Raw genomic sequence first — 17,760 nt, 5'->3', positions numbered from 1 at the left:
GGCATATATTATCCACATAATACACACATGCTCTCCAGTACAGGTTAGTTCTGAGTGTTAGCGATGCTAATGTAAACACCGACCATATTACGTCCAAAACAGTCTGGCATTGTTTCTGATAGCAACGTTTCTGATTTGGCCGTGGGTCCACATTTCAGATATTACGTCATATCGGACGCAAATCTGGATCAGCTCCGTTGTTCCTCCGTTTTTAGAGATTTGGGTACGGAGGAAAAGAGAGGGTTTTATTTTCTGAAGCTGCGTGAGTTCCCTGACACACGGGACACATGTTGATGTATAAAAGACGTCAAAGTGTATTTTGCATGATGGGAGACCTTTTTGATGCTTTAATATCTACCTCTTCCCCTCCCGTGTGCAGGCCAGCCCCCCCGGTATCCTCGCTCTTCTGGACGAGGAGTGCTGGTTCCCCAAAGCCACCGACAAGAGCTTTGTGGAGAAGGTTCTCCAGGAGCAGGGCACACACCCCAAGTTCTTCAAACCAAAGAAACTGAAGGATGAAGCCGACTTCTGCGTCATCCATTACGCAGGAAAGGTAAATGCTCCATTGAGGTTTTGGCATAAACAACGTCCTTTTCTGTAAGATCCTTTTTGGACCTCTTCAAATCTATTTCCCTAAAAGAGGAGATGGCAGAGTAGATTTGAACCTGCCTAGTGGAAACTATGTAGTCAATGGAAGGTAAAAGACTACAATTCCCTGCAGCGCCATGCCTATTAAGAGACGCAGATGGACAATCTGTGTGGAAGATATCAAGGAGACACATTCCTCAACAGTTCAGATCTGAATTAATTAATATAATGCTTATCATTTGAAGAGTTTTGCCGCTTTTTTTGATTAGTTTTGACTCTTTGAAAGGAATTTATTTCCTTTGTACAATGTGTTTTTCGTTTCAGTTTAACCACATGAGATGCATGACATGAATCCAGCCTGAGTAAAGCAAATCACTTGAAAGTTGGAAATTTCAGTTTTGAAAGGGATAGAAAAGTAGGTAGATGGATAGATGGGTAGATGGATAGATATATAGATGGGTAGATAGATAGATAGTTAGATGGATGGATAGATATATAGATGGGTAGATAGATAGATGGGTAGATGGGTAGATAGATAGATGGATAGATATATAGATGGGTAGGTAGGTGGGTAGCTGGATGGATGGATAGGTAGATAGACAGATAGATTAGTACTTTATTGACCCCAATTTGGGAAATGTTTGCATTGCAGCAGCATAAAAAACACAAGGCAATGTGTATAAGAGAAACTAAGACACAAGAAATAAACAGTCCAAAATATTTCAGAAATAAAATAGCATTGTCTAAGAATGGATTAATAAAGCAAATAGAAAGTCAATTTAAGAAGACTCGACACACGCCCTTTAATGAAAAGGAGCTTCTAGTTTAGTGTAAATGCCCCATAAGAGAGAGCCTAAAGATAATCACTTGACCTCATGTCTCTCCAGGTGGACTACAAGGCTGACGAGTGGCTGATGAAGAACATGGACCCTCTGAACGACAACGTGGCTTCTCTGCTCAACCAGTCCACCGACAAGTTTGTCTCTGAGCTCTGGAAGGACGGTGAGTCAAAGCAGAGTTTACCCAGAAATCCCTCTGTCTCTGGGGGTCAGTTTTCAATGTGGGAATATATTTCATGATAGGCTTTGTGTTTCGTGTTTCATCATGCTTTCTTTCTCTTGTATTGTCTGGTGTTTGGACCTTTGTTTTCACCTTCTCTGACCCCATTCATCCATCTCTTCCTCTGTCCGGCCCCTTTCTGTCTGTCTTTCACGGGGTCTCAGAGGTAAAGAATTGTCAGAGAGCCTATTTTTATGAGCATTTTCCTATTCTTCACTCAGACTCAGACTCAGGTGACGAGGTTTCTTTTTCATTCATTTATTCTGCCCCCTTTTTCTCCTGCTGTCTGTTTAAAACATGCTTTTTCCCCCTTTGACGATCCAAACGATTGTGTTTGTCGTTTAAATGTCTTTAAAACAACTGTTTGTGCAGTCAAATTTCCAAGGTTGTGGTCGAATAGTCCATTTAGCTTAGGAAACTTCCTAGAGTGAAATGACCCGGAAGTCCCTCAGTAGCAGCCTTGATGAGAGCTGTTCGAATTCTCTAGATGATAGGAAAGGAGGTTTCAAACTTCCTTCACAACCTCCTTTAGCTTAGGAACCACTGGACCTCCCTCACCGAAAGGAGAGGAGAAAATGCTGCCCCACAATGCATTGCAGCCGCAGCATTTGCCGTCACACAACAGTCGGCCGTTCACGGAAACAACGGATTATGACGGAGAAATTATATCATGAAAGTTACGGTGCTTATTAAGCATTTTAAACGTATGTGGTAAGTTGCCAAAGTGCTTTGTTTTGAACGTTCATCAGTATTATAATCAAAAAGAGAAATATGAACGTTAGTTTTTACTGAAATGATCAAATAAAGTCAACATTTCACAGTCTTTACTGAGCGGTGTGGGGTTTGTTCAACTTTTAAAAGATGTTAAGGACTAATGTTTATAATAAATACATTTGTATTGATTTTAAGATCTTTTCATACAATAATACGTATTGGGATCATTCTTATTAAACATCCATGTTGTAGTCCGCTGTATAGAAAACTGTAGTTTCCATAGTTTCCCCACAGCAGCAGACGCACATTCATGACGTCCCCTGGCGCATCATAAACACGTCGGATAGTGAAAGGGCAGTCGATTCTCAAAGCACAAAGTGTCTTCTCCTAAGTCCTTTTGAATTCTCCTATCCACTATCCCTTAACCCTGGGACGTTTCACTCAGAGGACAAGGGATAGACTAAGGGGATAGACGATAGGAATAGACTATGGGGATAGACGATAGGAATAGACTATGGGGATAGACGATAGGAATAGACTATGGGGATAGACGATAGGAATAGACTATGGGGATAGACGATAGGAATAGACTATGGGGATAGACTATAGGAATAGACTATGGGGATAGACTATGGGGATAGACTATGGGGATAGACGATAGGAATAGACTATGGGGATAGACGATAGGAATAGACTATGGGGATAGACGATAGGAATAGACTATGGGGATAGACTATGGGGATAGACTATGGGGATAGACGATAGGAATAGACTATGGGGATAGGGATAGACCTTAGGAGCTGATTTTTGGGCTATTCGACCGCAACCCAAGTCATCCTAACCACTTGTTGCTCCATCGATGAACTCTTCTTCTCTCCCTCTGTGTAATAGCATTGTTTGGGGACTCCTGGTGGTGGTCATGGGTACCGCAGCAATGGGTATATACTGCATGGGTGTGGTTTGGTTTCTTTATCACCACAAAAAACACATTTCCACGTCTGCAACCACCAAAGTGTTACACCTTCCTGACATGGCATGGGACGATAAGAAAATATAGTTGGGTAGTCTTCATCTCAATAAGAATAAGACTATTATCCAGATATTAAAAATAATCAGAATGCTAGGTTTAGTCAAATTCACCATTTAAGAATATCCTAAAAGAGAATATGTAATACAAATATTTATGAAATCATATGAAGTTAAAGCAATACTAAGCACATTTGACTACAATATATAACTTACTTGTGTTTATAAGATAATGCTGAATTGCACCAAGGGGCAATTGGTTATGAGCAGCAGCTTATGTCATGTACACAGGCAGGAACATACAGTAAGAAAACACACCGATACATCCGGGAGCACAGATGTGGATCATTCCAATTTACACTATAAATAGTTCATAGCATCACAATAATAAATACATGAATAATTAAGTTAAAAGCCTTTCAATCATTTAAGTTTGAGTGCAGAAGAGATGAATGATTTTGCAAAGCGATTAGTCTTCAGAGCAGGTAGAGCATATCTACGCCCTGATGGCCCTAATGATAATAAAAGATATATTGATAAGGAGCTATGCAGGTCTTTTTACTGCCTCTCCTGTGAGGATATACGAAATGATCACATTCATGGAAATCCACCAAGATCAACTAATATCATAAATCCTGATTTAAAAACACACATCGTCCAATCTCACAACGACTTTGATTGAACCATCACAAATAGCTTTCACTTCTACAAACCAGCCACTCCAGTCAGTGCACATTTTTTAATTGTTTTTGTTATGGTGTGAAACCTCTCCACCCTTCACCGGCATTGTGTGACTCCTGGTTCCCTCTGCATTCACTCAGTGTGTGTGTGTGTGTGTGTGTGTGTGTGTGGTTTCACTGGTTTATCAACCTCCCTCTCTCCTGGTGTTTGTGCACCCAGAGGAAATGGTCAAATTCATTCTTCCTCGTGACATGCATTTTGTCTTGCCTGGTTAAACCGTCAAATGATTGAATTTCAAATCCTCTGGTTTCTTACACTTCTCTGTACTTCTGTCTTCTTTCAGTGGACCGCATCGTGGGTCTGGATAAAGTCTCTATGGCCGATATGCCCGGTGCCTTCAAGACCCGTAAAGGCATGTTCCGCACAGTCGGCCAGCTGTACAAAGAGCAGCTGTCCAAACTCATGGCCACTCTGAGGAACACCAACCCCAACTTTGTCCGCTGCATCATCCCCAACCACGAGAAGAAGGTACCCGAGAAATACCGACATTTATTTTCCAGGGGAACTTTAACCATTCATGGAACTATGAAACTAAACCTGTGTTTTGAGCAATGGAACTAGCAATTCAATGTAGTTCTTGCACTTTAGTTCCATCCCTAAAATAAATAAAAACAAGTAATTCAAAGCGCCCAGAAAGTTAAAAAAGCTCTTGAACGTCCCCCACACTTTTTATTTTCTGAAGTCCTTGAACACACCCAGAAAGTGTAATGGTGGAGTTTGCTGATTTTGTGTTAATTGTTAAACACAAACCCCCATGGCATCTACGTCTTGAATTAGGGCTGCACGATATATCGTGTCGTGACGATAATCGCGATATTCACATCGCAAGACGCATTTTGTTAGGACGTGCGATATTAAAGGTAGGGTAGGTAAGAATGGAGAAACCAGCTTGAGTGCGCTAGAATTTGAAAGTACGCAGCCGTCCTTCAGACTTCCTTACAACACACACGAACGCGCACATGACCAATGAGGGCACAAGATAAGTTTGTGCACAGATGGAAGGCTGACAGGCAGGTAGGCCATCCAGTTACTTTAGCCGGGCCGGCTCAGATGATTGGTCGTGCTTTTTACAGTACCACGGCTTCCACAGATGAAATATTTGTATACATTTATTGTCAAAGCATTTAATATATTCATTGCTATCGGGATGTTAAGAGCATTCCATGGAATATAACAAAGCGTTTCTGAAGTGAATTACCTACCCCACCTTTAAGTAGGCAAATGAACTCAAACACGTCATGTTACAATTATTTTGCTGCTTGCTACAAAAGGAAAACTCGTGCGGCTCATGTCAGGGGTACTTGAGTGAGTGACAGCAAACCACCAATCACAATCAGATCTCCGAAGCAAACGGACCCCGTGATTAAAGGTAAAAACACTGAATAAAGTAGTTTCATGTGTTTCTCCAGGGCAGTTCGGCGCCGCTAACCGAGCTAGCGCAGCTTCTTGCTCTGATAACTTAAGATCCAGACGGAAGGCTTGCGGTCAAAAAAAAAGTATTTTCTTCAATTCCTGTATTTTTTTTCATATCGCAGGGGAAAAATCGCAATGTAAGTTTTTTTCCAATATCGTGCAGCCCCATCTTGAATAATACTTTATTTTCAACAATGCTGCCATTGTGTTTAATCCATCTGAGTTTAGACGCTGTGGAAAGACAACCAGAAATGTGCATAAGGCACCTTTGTAATTCCTAGTTCTTGTGTCTAGGTCCTCTGGTTCCATTCTTGTGGTTGTAGATGTCTCTAAGGCACTGTGTTGAATCGAGATCCTAATCAGCTGTTGTCCCCGCTCTCAGGCCGGTAAACTGGAACCTTTTCTGGTTCTGGACCAGCTGAGGTGCAATGGAGTTCTGGAGGGGATCCGTATCTGCAGACAGGGCTTCCCCAACCGCATCGTCTTCCAGGAGTTCAGACAGAGGTAACAGGAGAAATACACACTGATCCTAGTATTTAGTTCTGCATAAATAATAATAACTTAGATTTATATAGCGCCTTTCAGGGGACCCAAGGTCACTTAAAACAAAAAACAGAATACTGCCAGAAAATATACAAAACACATTTTTTAACTGATGAGCATCATAGGAGGAAATGAAATGTTAAGCATCAGTTTGCACGTACTACTTTAAAGCAGATGAGTGTCTCTTGGCGCAAAGAAGTGGAATTATTTGCAGAATGATTTAAAGGGCTGTCAGAACATTTTTATGTTTAAGAAAATGTATAAAGAAAGCGTAATTAGACTGTATGAAGTTGACTTCTGATTATGTTCTGGTTTTATGTTTCAGTATTTGTAAGCAACTGTTACTGAAAGAATATAGCTTTTATTTGACTTTTTTATGGTTATTTAATTTTAAAGGGGACCTATCATTCAAAATGAACTTTTTGATGTCTTTGATACATAAAGATGTGTCCCCGGTGTGTCGGGGAACTCATGCAGCGTCAAAAAATAAAACCCTCTCTTTTCCTCCGTACCCAAATCTCTAAAAACGGGGGAACAACGGAGCTGATCTAGATTTGCGTCCGATATGACGTAATATCTGAAATGTGGATCCACGGCCCTATCAGAAACGTTGCTATCAGAAACAATGCCCGACTGTTTTGGACGTAATATGGTCGGTGTTTACATTAGCATCGCTAACACTCAGAGCTAACCTGTACTGGAGAGTATGTGTGTGAAGAAGCAGGAAGTAAAAAGGAACTCACCTTGTGGTATAACCGGCAAGAGAGAAAGCCTTTGAGCTCCATACTGTTTCAGAGATAATCCTTGATAATCCATGATATGGTGTTTCATCACGGCAGTATTTAGTTTAGACAGTAGCTGCCGGGTCCCGCATGAGCTCAGCCCCCTCCTTTTTTATTTTTTAAAGCTTTATACCAAAATCAGCAGTTTTGAAACAGGAAGTGAAATAGAGGGATATGAGGCATGGCTAGAATGGGTGATCTGTTTGGTATTTTGAGCAAAACACTTCATAGACATATTTGTTATATATTTGAGACCTATGCTATTGCCTAAAAATAGCATGATAGGTGACCTTAAGAAAGGGCAGATGAAATAAGATGTTCTTCTCCCTGGTCCTTTCCACCATGTGCCGTACATTTACAGTATAAGTGTACATACGTGTAAGAAAAAAACTAAACTCACAAATCCAACTTTTTTTACTCAGGTATGAAATCCTCACTCCCAACTCCATCCCCAAGGGCTTCATGGATGGGAAGCAGGCCTGTGTGCTCATGGTAAGGAAGCTTCAAATTAATTTAGCTTAGCATTTTTGTCGCAGCCTAAAATCTGTTTATGTATTTATTTCACAGGCATACAAATCCATTAATCAAAGAGAAAAGATGAATTATGCCAGATTTGAGCTAATGGCTAATTTCCATCTGCAGTCCCTAGGTTGCTGTCTAGAGAGAGAGACACTTTATTTAACTTTAAGACCTCTCGATCCATTTGACTAAATGCCGCCTCCTCTGTCCCTGCAGATCAAGAGCCTGGAGCTGGACCCCAACCTGTACCGGATCGGTCAGAGCAAAGTGTTCTTCAGAGCCGGAGTCCTGGCTCACCTGGAGGAGGAGCGAGACATGAAGATCACCGACATCATCATCAGCTTCCAGGCCTGGTGCCGAGGATACGTGGCCCGCAAGTAAGAAGAACCGCCTCTCTCAGAAACAGGATGGTGTTTCATTTATCCAGGAGGGACATGCATGAGAGTAATACATGCATCACTTCCGGGCAAAAAGTATGGCTCTGCCCACTTTTGGGGGAAAACAAAGCTGTAATTTGAACGGCGGTCAATTCAAATTCTGAAGTTGTTGCCAATCCGATCAGACATTTTTGAAAACCGTGGATTTTCTGATCTTCAAAGAGCCCGATAACGATGGCCAGACAGGCAAACAATTACATTAAATCATTTGAAATCGACGATCAGGCTCGATATATGGTTAAATATAGCAGTTGGCAATCGATGTCCACAGATGAGAGTAACATCTACGTCACTTTACGGCCCCGCCCACTTTTGGGGAAACCAACGCTGTCATTTGAACGGCGATCGAGCCTGAAGCCACAGAGCTCTTCTGTTACTGTCCTTTCTTCTTAGAGGAAGTTCAGAAACACTGAACTCTGGATTTTTTTTAATGTTTGAGGATCAATAAACGACACAGCAGCTTGTTGGCATGATACAACTATTATTTTCCGCCTCGCTCATGAGAGCAACAGCTGGCGAAATTACAGCCTCGCCTACTGATTTTAATTTAACCATATATCGAGCCCGATCGTCGATTTCTAATGATTGAATGTAATTGTTTGCCTGTCTGGCCATCGTAACCGGGCTCTTTGAAGATCAGAAAGTCCACGGTTTTCAAAAATGTCTGATCGGATTGGCAAAAACTTCAGAATTTGTATCGACCGCGTTGTTTCCCCCAAAAGTGGGCGGGGCTGTAATTTTTGCCCCGAAGTGACGCAAGTGTTACATTCATGTATTGGGTTTCATGGCAGTGGATCTGTTTGAGAATGAAGGGGAAAACATTGAATAAAAACACCTAAGAAGTTCATGTGCAAATAATACAAGATAAAATACAACTGAATTTTTTTTTTTTACATAAACATAAGAATTTCAATGTAGCATTTGCGGTAAAAAGATAAAATGTAATAAAAAAAAAAGGTAAGTTAGTTAAAATAAGTAGTGGAAAAACAAAATGGATGTATACATAAGAAAGTAATGTAAAAATGGGTGATAAAAGATACATGAAAATAGAATAACTTCTTACGTTTTTATAAATATATTTAAAGTAAAATGTGTGGTAAAAAGAAAGTTAAAGTAACAATGTCCAATATTTGATCGTCTGAAGACTTGTGCTGCAGCTCTGCGTTTTTGGTGGTCCAGTGCATGTGATTATGAAGTGTCTAAATGTGTAATATTGCTTCGCAGGGCTTTCGCCAAGAGACAGCAGCAGCTGACGGCCATGAAGGTGATCCAGAGGAACTGCGCCGCGTATCTGAAGCTGAGGAACTGGCAGTGGTGGAGACTCTTCACCAAGGTGATCCTCCGCCTCCTACAACACAATTACTCAGCCATGATCTTAGCCAACATCATATTACTGTATCTTCACAACCTATCCCTTTTCCTCTGTTTCTTTCTAACTCCTGTTGATTTCCTCCATCCTGCCCCCAGGTGAAGCCTCTGCTGCAGGTGAGCCGGCAGGAGGAGGAGATGTCGGCGAAGGACGACGAGCTGCTGAAGGCGCAGGAGAAGCATCTGTACGCTGAGACGCAGATCCGCGAGATGGAGGAGAAACAGCACCAGGTACGCTACGCTTGACTTATTTAAAACAAATGCATATTTTTTTAATAGTCAAATATAGAATCATTGCCACAGGGTTCTTACGGTCATTACAAACCTGGAAAAGTCATGGAAATTCAAAAAGCTAATTCCAGGCCCTGGAAAAGTTATGGAAAACAATATTTTCCCAAAGTCATGGAAATGTAACTAAAGTTGCATCAAATATAATTTATATTTTATCTAATCGCCGAAATAGTAATACTATAATGATAATAAATACTGTATCGTATCGTAATGAAACGTAAAATGGCTTAACTGTCGAGGTGTTTTGCTGGTGAGAGATTTGAGTTGCTTCAGCGTGTAGAAGCTAGTAAGCCAACTATTTGATTTGTTTTAGATAAGCTCAACGTGTTTCATATGCAGACCTTATTTTCCTCTTCCATGTTAAAATAAACCATTTTCAGTGGTACGCTGAGAGTAATGTTTTTGGTCATGGAAAGTTAGGTAAAGGTCATGGAAAGTTAGTTAAAGGTCATGGAGAGTTAGGTAAGGGTCATGGAGAAGTCATTGAAAATAATTTGTGAAAAAGTGTATGAGCCCTGTTGCCAGTGTTATCAGTTGTAAGTGTGTATGTGTTTATAATAATGACAAAAACATAATAGGCCTACATTTCACAGTAATTATAATAAAAACGTAGCTCAAGCATTTATGGAACTTGATTTGAAGCGTGTGAGGGGCAGCACCGTGTGTGTAGGGTGACCAGGTGTCCGGCTTCGTGCACACACTGCCACACAGCGTCCCACTAATTGAGGCTGTCCCGCATTTGAGCAGAAAGGCCGGATCGGTTCGCTGACGGCCGGCACCGCCCTTTATTATTATATATTTTAAACGGCATCATGTTGAGCTGACAGGCGACACAGAGGTCCATAATGTCGTGTGTGTCCCCCCCCTTTTTGACTTTCTTGAAGTCACTTATGAAATGAAATGTATTTGTGTGCTTGCAGCTGGGAGCGGAGAAGATGGCTCTGCAGGAGCAGCTCCAGGCGGAGACGGAGCTCTGCGCCGAGGCCGAGGAGATGAGAGCGCGTCTGGCTGCCAGGAAGCAGGAGCTGGAGGAGATCCTTCATGACCTGGAGGCCCGCGTGGAGGAAGAGGAGGAGCGTGCCGCCCAGCTGTCTGGGGAGAGGAAGAAGATGCAGCAAAACATCGGGGTAGGTTCTTTCTACATACAAGACGAAATATCGCAAACGTCTTTTTCCGTCGTTTAATTATTTACATATTCCATCAATTTTTATGACACAGAATAAACAGTTATTCTCAGAAATGTTTTACGAGACGACAAATGTTCTTATTCCGACACCATTTTCAAGACGTTTTAGTGAACACAGCTTCAAGTCCTTTCTGATTATCTCTATTAACCCTCATGTTGTGTTCAGACGACCCGTTTCAAGTTAAAATGATATAATATCTATACTAGTTTTTTTCTATCAGAACGAGACTTCATGATATCCTCCACAACAGCTTTATAAACACTACCAAACTGATTTTGACCATTTTAACAAAGTCTGAAGTTCTCTTAAAAAAAAAAGAAAGTGTATAATTTGGTGTCGGGGTCTGGGGAGACCCGGCAGCATGTTCTGGGTCACTCGGGGTCAAATTTGGACCAATCAAGATTCATCTTTGACTTTAGACAATACATATGTGGTGTAATGTGTTTTGGGGCCATAGAATACAATAACAACGGGACTGTACGGTTATGAATGCATAATAAGTTAGTTATGATGTAGTTCAAACAATATTGGATGATCGTCATTATTTTGGACTGAGATAAATCATGGGTCAAAATGTACCCACGATGAAAGATAACAGCTTTGGAACACAAGGGTTAAATATCGTTAAACAACAGACTTTTTTTGACCAGGTCAGAAGAGAAGAGTCAAATGTATCCTTAGCGACTTTGACCATAACTTTAGCAACTCAACTTACAATAAGAGACACACCAATGCTTACTGGTTCCTTGCTAACCTCCCTTCCCCTCATGTTTCTCCTCACAGGACTTGGAGCAGCAGCTAGACGAAGAGGAAGGAGCCAGGCAGAAGCTTCAGCTGGAGAAGGTCACTCTGGAGTCCAAGATGAAGAAGGTGGAAGAGGACGTCATGTTGCTGGACGACCAGAACACCAAGTTGAACAAGGTCAGAGAGAGTCTTCACAAGTTACAACAAACAACTCGTATAGAATCAGAGGGATGAACCCCTCTTTAATGATCTCACATGCAGAGCACACACAGTGACATGTGTTCTCTGCTTTTAACCCATCCTAGTCCCAGGAGTCTGGTACTAGGAGCATTGGGCAGCTAGTGGGCAGCTAGTGTACAGCGCCCGGGGAGCAATGGGAGTGAGGGGGGGAAGGGGGGTGTCCGGTGCCTTGCTCAAGGGCACCACGGCAGGGCAGGAGGTGAACTGGGTCCTCTCCAAGTAGAAGTCCACACTCCTTATTTTAGGTCTGGTCGGGGACTTGAACCGGTGACCCTACAGCTCCCAGTCCAAGCCCCTACTGACTGAGCGGATAGGAATCTAGTAACCACTGCTGCGCTTGATTTGACCGCGCCCTGCTAAGCTTTTCAACCTTTCTGAGGATATTAATACGGTTTATTTTGTGAACATAGGAGAAGAAGTCGCTGGAGGAGAGGATCTCCGAGTACACCACCAACCTGACGGAGGAGGAGGAGAAATCCAAGAGTCTGCAGAAACTCAAGACCAAACACGAGGCCATGATCACAGACCTGGAGGGTGAGAGGAGAAACAAACACTTACATGACAGACGTTCTACATTTTATGTGTTTGTTTTTCAATAACAAATATATATATATATTAATAATTTAGTTTTTGGGAGAAGGGGTGGGATTAAATAAGTGTAAACTTCATCCCACCCCTTCTCGGATGTGTAATTAAGTAGAAGGGGGACGTGAAGCTTGGGAAGAAGTTGTAAACAAACATTTTTAACACAACCGGCAGTTAAAAGAAAGTGGACGAGCTTTTCAAACAAAGTATGTTGAGGCATACATCTAACGTGGTCAGTGAGTGTCTCTCTCGTTCTCTCTCTCTCTCTCTCTCTCTCTCTCTCTCTCTCGTTCTCATGTATGCCTCAACATACTTTGTTTGAAAAGCTCGTCCACTTTCTTTTAACTGCCGGTTGTGTTAAAAATGTTTGTTTACAACTTCTTCCCAAGCTTTACACGCCCCCCGCCAGTAGGTCTCTCTCTCTCTCTCTCTCGTGCTCTCTCTCTCTCGTGCTCTCTCTCTCTCTCTCTCGTGCTCTCTCTCTCTCTCTCTTGTGTTCTCTCTCTCTCTCTCGTTTCCTCTTGCTCTCTCGTTTCCTCTCTCTCTCTCTCGTGTTCTCTCTCTCTCTCGTGTTCTCTCTCGTTCTCTCTCTCTCTCGTGTTCTCTCTCTCGTGTTCTCTCTCTCTCGCTCTCTCTCTCTCTCTCGCGTTCTCTCTCTCTCGTGTTCTCTCTCTCTCTCTCTCTCGTGTTCTCGTTCTCTCTCTCTCTCTCTCTCTCTGTCTCTCTCTCTGTCTCTCTCTCTCTCGTTCTCGTCTGTGTGCGGGGCATCTCGCTCACAGACTCGCTGCAGCACACAGATCTGCCGGTGGAGAACAGAGCGTTCAAAAGTGACGATCTAAAAGTACACCATTTACCTCTGAACTGTAGTGGAGCAGGAGTACCTCAATATAAATACAGTACTCGAGTAAATCATCTTAGTTACTACCACTACTGCAGGTCTCTGTGCTAGCAGCCCATAATCCACACTATAATAAATAAATAAATGTTAATTCTGTTTCCCTTAAAAAGAACCTATAAAACCACAACCTGGCCACAACCAATATTTTCCTCAGAGTCCTGCGCGCTTCCTGGGGGCTTGGTTCTAATTCCTGCACCACTTCACTCCAAAAGTGTCAATACAGTTTCAGACTCTTTCCCCCCTCCTTTTTATAACTTTGCATTTTCATTCTTTTTTTGTATCTGTCAGACCGCCTACGCAGGGAGGAGAAATCGCGCCAGGAGCTGGAGAAGAACCGACGCAAGCTGGACGGCGACTTCAACGAGGTCCACGACCAGATCTCCGAGCTGCAGGCTCAGATCGCCGAGCTGCGCGCTCAGCTGGCCAAGAAGGAGGAGGAGCTCCAGGCGGCTCTGGCCAGGTCTGTGGGGGACTCGATATTCCAAATTCATTCATTTTAAACTTTGAATGTATTTTGACTTTAGATTCATAGTTGTTTTTTTTATTGGCATTATAACCAGAATTCAGAATTCCTTTATTCGTCCCACTTAGGGGAAATGTCCATTGTTACAGCAAAGTAACATAGAGACGGGAAAAACAAACAAGTAGACATTCAGGTAGATAAGTAAATATTTATAAAATAAATCTAACATGTAGTTAAGTGTGTTATATAAGAAGAGTAAAATTGTTATTGGAGATAGTTGCATAAAGATTCTTGTTACAAATATTAGTCGCGAACGAGCCGATTCTTTTGAACGGCTCTTTGGTACGAACGAGGGGAACCGAGCCGATCTTTTTATCGTTCAATCGTTGGTCCGCACTCACTGCCTGCCAAAATCCACTCGCCTTTTTAAAAAGCTTGATTTTGTTCCCCAAACGTATTCTGTGAAGACCCGCCCCTAATCTGATTGGTAGGTTTCATCAGGAGTGAGGTGGGGTGGGTCTTAAGGGAATACGCTCGAGAGAGAGAGAGAGAGAGAAGTCATAACAAGTGGTACAGGACAGGTAGACGACGCGTTCTTCGGACGCAGCAGCATTTGGATGCACTTCAACCTAAACCCAGGCAGTGATGCAGCGCACCATTTGTAAAGGCAAACTATCCTTTAAAGCAGGGTCAGCTAATAATCTCCATCTCCACTTAAAAACACAGTTTCTAATATTAAGAGTTGCGTGAATTTCATTCAAGGCAACTTTATTTACTTAATACATACAGAGGGTAAATTCAAAGTACATTCACTGACATGAAGGACATGGATATGGCGCCACCTTGTGTCAGGTTTACAAAGCAGATTATTGACATTAGGTCTGGCAATACAGTCTCATTATCCTGGTGATTATATCGATGTGAAATGAATCGAATGAGAAACGGGTTTATTACCAGGCAGGTTGACACGAGGAATGTGACCTGGTGTCATGGTGCATACATCAAATTAAAAACAGACAACTAGAAAAATATAACAGTATTTACATAGAAATGGAATAAAATATGGAATAATAAACGGCAGTAATAAAAAAATAGACATTGTACATTTAATGTATTTTTGTTTTTCAATAACAAATGTATTTCTTTAAGAAGAAAACAAATATTTTAATAATTTAGTTTTTGGGAGAAGGAGTGTGATTAACTAAGTGTAAACTTCATCCCACCCCTTCTCGGATGCGTAATTAAGTAGATCATTTGTTTATATATCATTTAGAGCAGTGGTTCCCAACCTGGGGGGCGCGCCCTCTAGGGTGGCAGCGCTATGCGTGAAGCTTGGGAAGAAGTTGTAAACAAATGTTTTGCTCGTTAAAAATGGGAACTTTTTGAACACAACCGGCAGTTAAAAGAGAGTGGACGAGCCCACGACAAGCTTTTCAGCTATAATGCCCAAATCAACAAAGTGTGATGACGAGGCATACATCTCCCTTGACATTTAATGTGGTCAGTGGGTCTCTCTCTCTCTCTCTCTGTCTCTGTCTCTGTCTCTGTCTCTGTCTCTGTCTCTGTCTCTGTCTCTCTGTCTCTCTCTCTGTGTGTCTCTCTGTCTCCGTCTCTCTCTCTCTCTCTCTCTCTCTCTCTCTCTCTCTCTCTCTCTCTCTCTCTCTCTCTCTCTCTCTCTCTCTCTCTCTCTCTCTCTCTCTCTCTCTCTCTCTCTCTCTCTCTCTTCGTGGAAACACGAGCAATCTGTCCACCAGCTGGCCAAAAGGCATCTTATTCGTACGGAGAAATGCACCGTTTTCAACTTCGTTAACTCGGAGTTCTGTTGCTCTGATTACGTGAAAAAGTAGTATACTGCAGGGTAGCTTGTGAATTGAAATGGAATAAAAAACAGATATTGTATGAACCCCCCCCCCTGCTCCTTTCACTCATTGTTCTCCTCTCCCCCCCTCAGGATCGAGGAGGAGGCGGCTCAGAAGAACCTGGCCCAGAAGAAGATCCGAGAGATGGAGGCTCAGCTGTCGGAGCTGCAGGAGGATCTGGATCTGGAGAGGCAGGCTCGCACCAAGGCGGAGAAACACCGCAGAGACCTGGGGGAGGAGCTGGAGGCGCTGAAGACGGAGCTGGAGGACACGCTGGACTCCACCGCCGCGCAGCAGGAGCTCAGGTACGTTATAGCTTTCACATCTACAACACAACCGCTGACATGTTTAACAACTATTATAAGAAACCACAAAGAAGGGAAGATTTTTATTGTAAGATACCTTTCGCTTTTTTAAGTCGTTTCAATGGTTTACAAAAATACAGTAGAAGTATATTGTTAGTAAAATGATCTGCTTTTGCTGACTCAAACTTAACGAACTAGGCCCCTGCATATGTGACCTCCTCCATCGGAATCAGTCGCATTGACCAAAGACACATTTTGAGTTGTACACGCTGCTGGAAAGAGGAGATTCCTAGCTTTCTAATGACATCAGGATTGTTTTTGTTCTCCAAATATTAAGCTAAATATGTCACATTATATAATGACTGTCACCGAGTCATCACTTTGAGAAGAAGGCCTTCAAAGTGTCCTCTTCTCTGGAATCCATCTGAATCGATCTGATTGGTTATTAGCAAATGATCAAAATACTACGGAGGGAAGATATTTTGGTTTGGATTAGTGGTGTATGTGTACGAGAAACACCGGCTGCTGTTACGCCTGCTGTGACGTTACGTTACTCCGCTTGTAATTATGCCGAAGCATCAAAGTTGTATTTATCATCTGAATTTGCCGAAACAAGTTCAATATTCTGAAAGCCAAGACTTTGTTTATTTGAAATCAGATGAAAACAAACTGTCACAGACCCTGCCGTGTTATCTATGATCACTCTACGGATTACATTCATAATGTGAGAGCTGTCATCGTCCCTTTCCAAGCGTCAAACATGTATTTTTCGTGTGATTTTGGAAATAAAAGTTACATATTCTGAAAGCCAAGACTTATGTGAGCGGGTCACTTATGAAATGGTCATTTCATACAAAGTTTGAGTTAATAACTCGTATTGCATTTTATGAATTTATTAGCAGCCCTTTGAAGAAAGAGAAAATAGAAAGCCAGACCCCGAGTAGAGAAAGTGCCCCGCTCTCTCTCCCTGCTCTAACTCAACGGGCACTTATGAGCCTGTTGTACTTCTTGAGGTGAACCCCCCGTTTCCCCTCTCAGGTCGAAGCGTGAGACCGAGGTGACTCATCTGAAAAGGACTCTGGACGATGAGGCCAAAGTCCACGAGCAGCAGCTGGGGGAAGTGAGGCAGAAACACGGCCAGGCCTTCGACGAGCTCAACGAGCAGCTGGAGCAAGCTAAGAGGGTAAGAAACGTTCAAAACACTTTATTTAACCACCTGTTATCTCCTTAAATCAGAGCGGAGTGTCCAAACCTTTAAGAGTGCTTTGAAGACCTACATTTTTAACAAAGCCTTCGATGGTATTCATTTAATATATGCAACAATAGAAAATAGAAAACCCCATAAAACAAAGGTACAACAGAAATACCAATAAAAAGATAATGGTAGTAAAAATGCATTCATTCTAGTAAAGGTTAAACGATTAAGAAATAATAAAACACTCCTCCCTGTCCCCCGCAGAACAAAGTGTCGATGGAGAAGGCGAAGCAGGCTCTGGAGTCGGAGAGGAACGAGCTGGCCATCGAGATCCAGACTCTGATGCAGGGGAAGGGCGACTCTGAGCACCGCAGGAAGAAGGCCGAGGGATCGGTCCAGGAGCTGCAGCTCAAGTTCTCCGAGAGCGAGAGGCAGAGGCTGGAGCAGGCCGAGAAGCTGGCCAAAGCTCAGGTACAAAGATTCAAGATTCAACGCTTGGTCATTTGTGCATTAGCGTTAGAAACATCTCACTGGTCACCGGCTTGAGCTTCAGTCTCAGGATCCATGTATCTGTGATCCTCTCCAGAATGGAAGTAGTCATCACATACAGAGCATTACTACTACTCCTAATACTACTACTACTAATACCACTACTCCTAATACTAATACGACTACTACTACTACTACTCCTAATACAACTACTACTAATACTACTCCAACGTATACTACTAACACCATAACTACTAATACAACTACTACTCTTAATACAACTACTACTACTAATACAACTACTATTACTACTA

General features: G+C 42.3%; 1 protein-coding gene across 2 annotated transcripts in view; it reads left to right on the top strand.

The window, feature by feature from the left end:
* The window catches only part of LOC307015622 (myosin-9-like), a 61,612-nt gene that overhangs the window by 28,671 nt on the left and 15,181 nt on the right, over positions 1-17,760 (top strand). For both annotated transcript variants that reach the window (XM_079644357.1, XM_079644356.1), the window contains 15 exons: positions 380-553; positions 1,476-1,590; positions 4,412-4,596; positions 5,924-6,045; positions 7,289-7,358; positions 7,602-7,762; positions 9,047-9,155; positions 9,290-9,421; positions 10,402-10,608; positions 11,452-11,589; positions 12,063-12,186; positions 13,424-13,595; positions 15,550-15,762; positions 16,801-16,945; positions 17,222-17,428. In XM_079644357.1, coding sequence (XP_079500483.1) covers positions 380-553; positions 1,476-1,590; positions 4,412-4,596; positions 5,924-6,045; positions 7,289-7,358; positions 7,602-7,762; positions 9,047-9,155; positions 9,290-9,421; positions 10,402-10,608; positions 11,452-11,589; positions 12,063-12,186; positions 13,424-13,595; positions 15,550-15,762; positions 16,801-16,945; positions 17,222-17,428 — 2,274 coding nt within the window. The remainder of the gene's footprint in view (positions 1-379; positions 554-1,475; positions 1,591-4,411; positions 4,597-5,923; positions 6,046-7,288; positions 7,359-7,601; positions 7,763-9,046; positions 9,156-9,289; positions 9,422-10,401; positions 10,609-11,451; positions 11,590-12,062; positions 12,187-13,423; positions 13,596-15,549; positions 15,763-16,800; positions 16,946-17,221; positions 17,429-17,760) is intronic.

Source organism: Notothenia rossii, assembly GCF_949606895.1.
Source record: "Notothenia rossii genome assembly, chromosome: 8".
Classification (NCBI taxonomy): Eukaryota; Metazoa; Chordata; class Actinopteri; order Perciformes; family Nototheniidae; genus Notothenia; species Notothenia rossii.
This window is presented reverse-complemented; position numbering and strand designations above follow the sequence as displayed.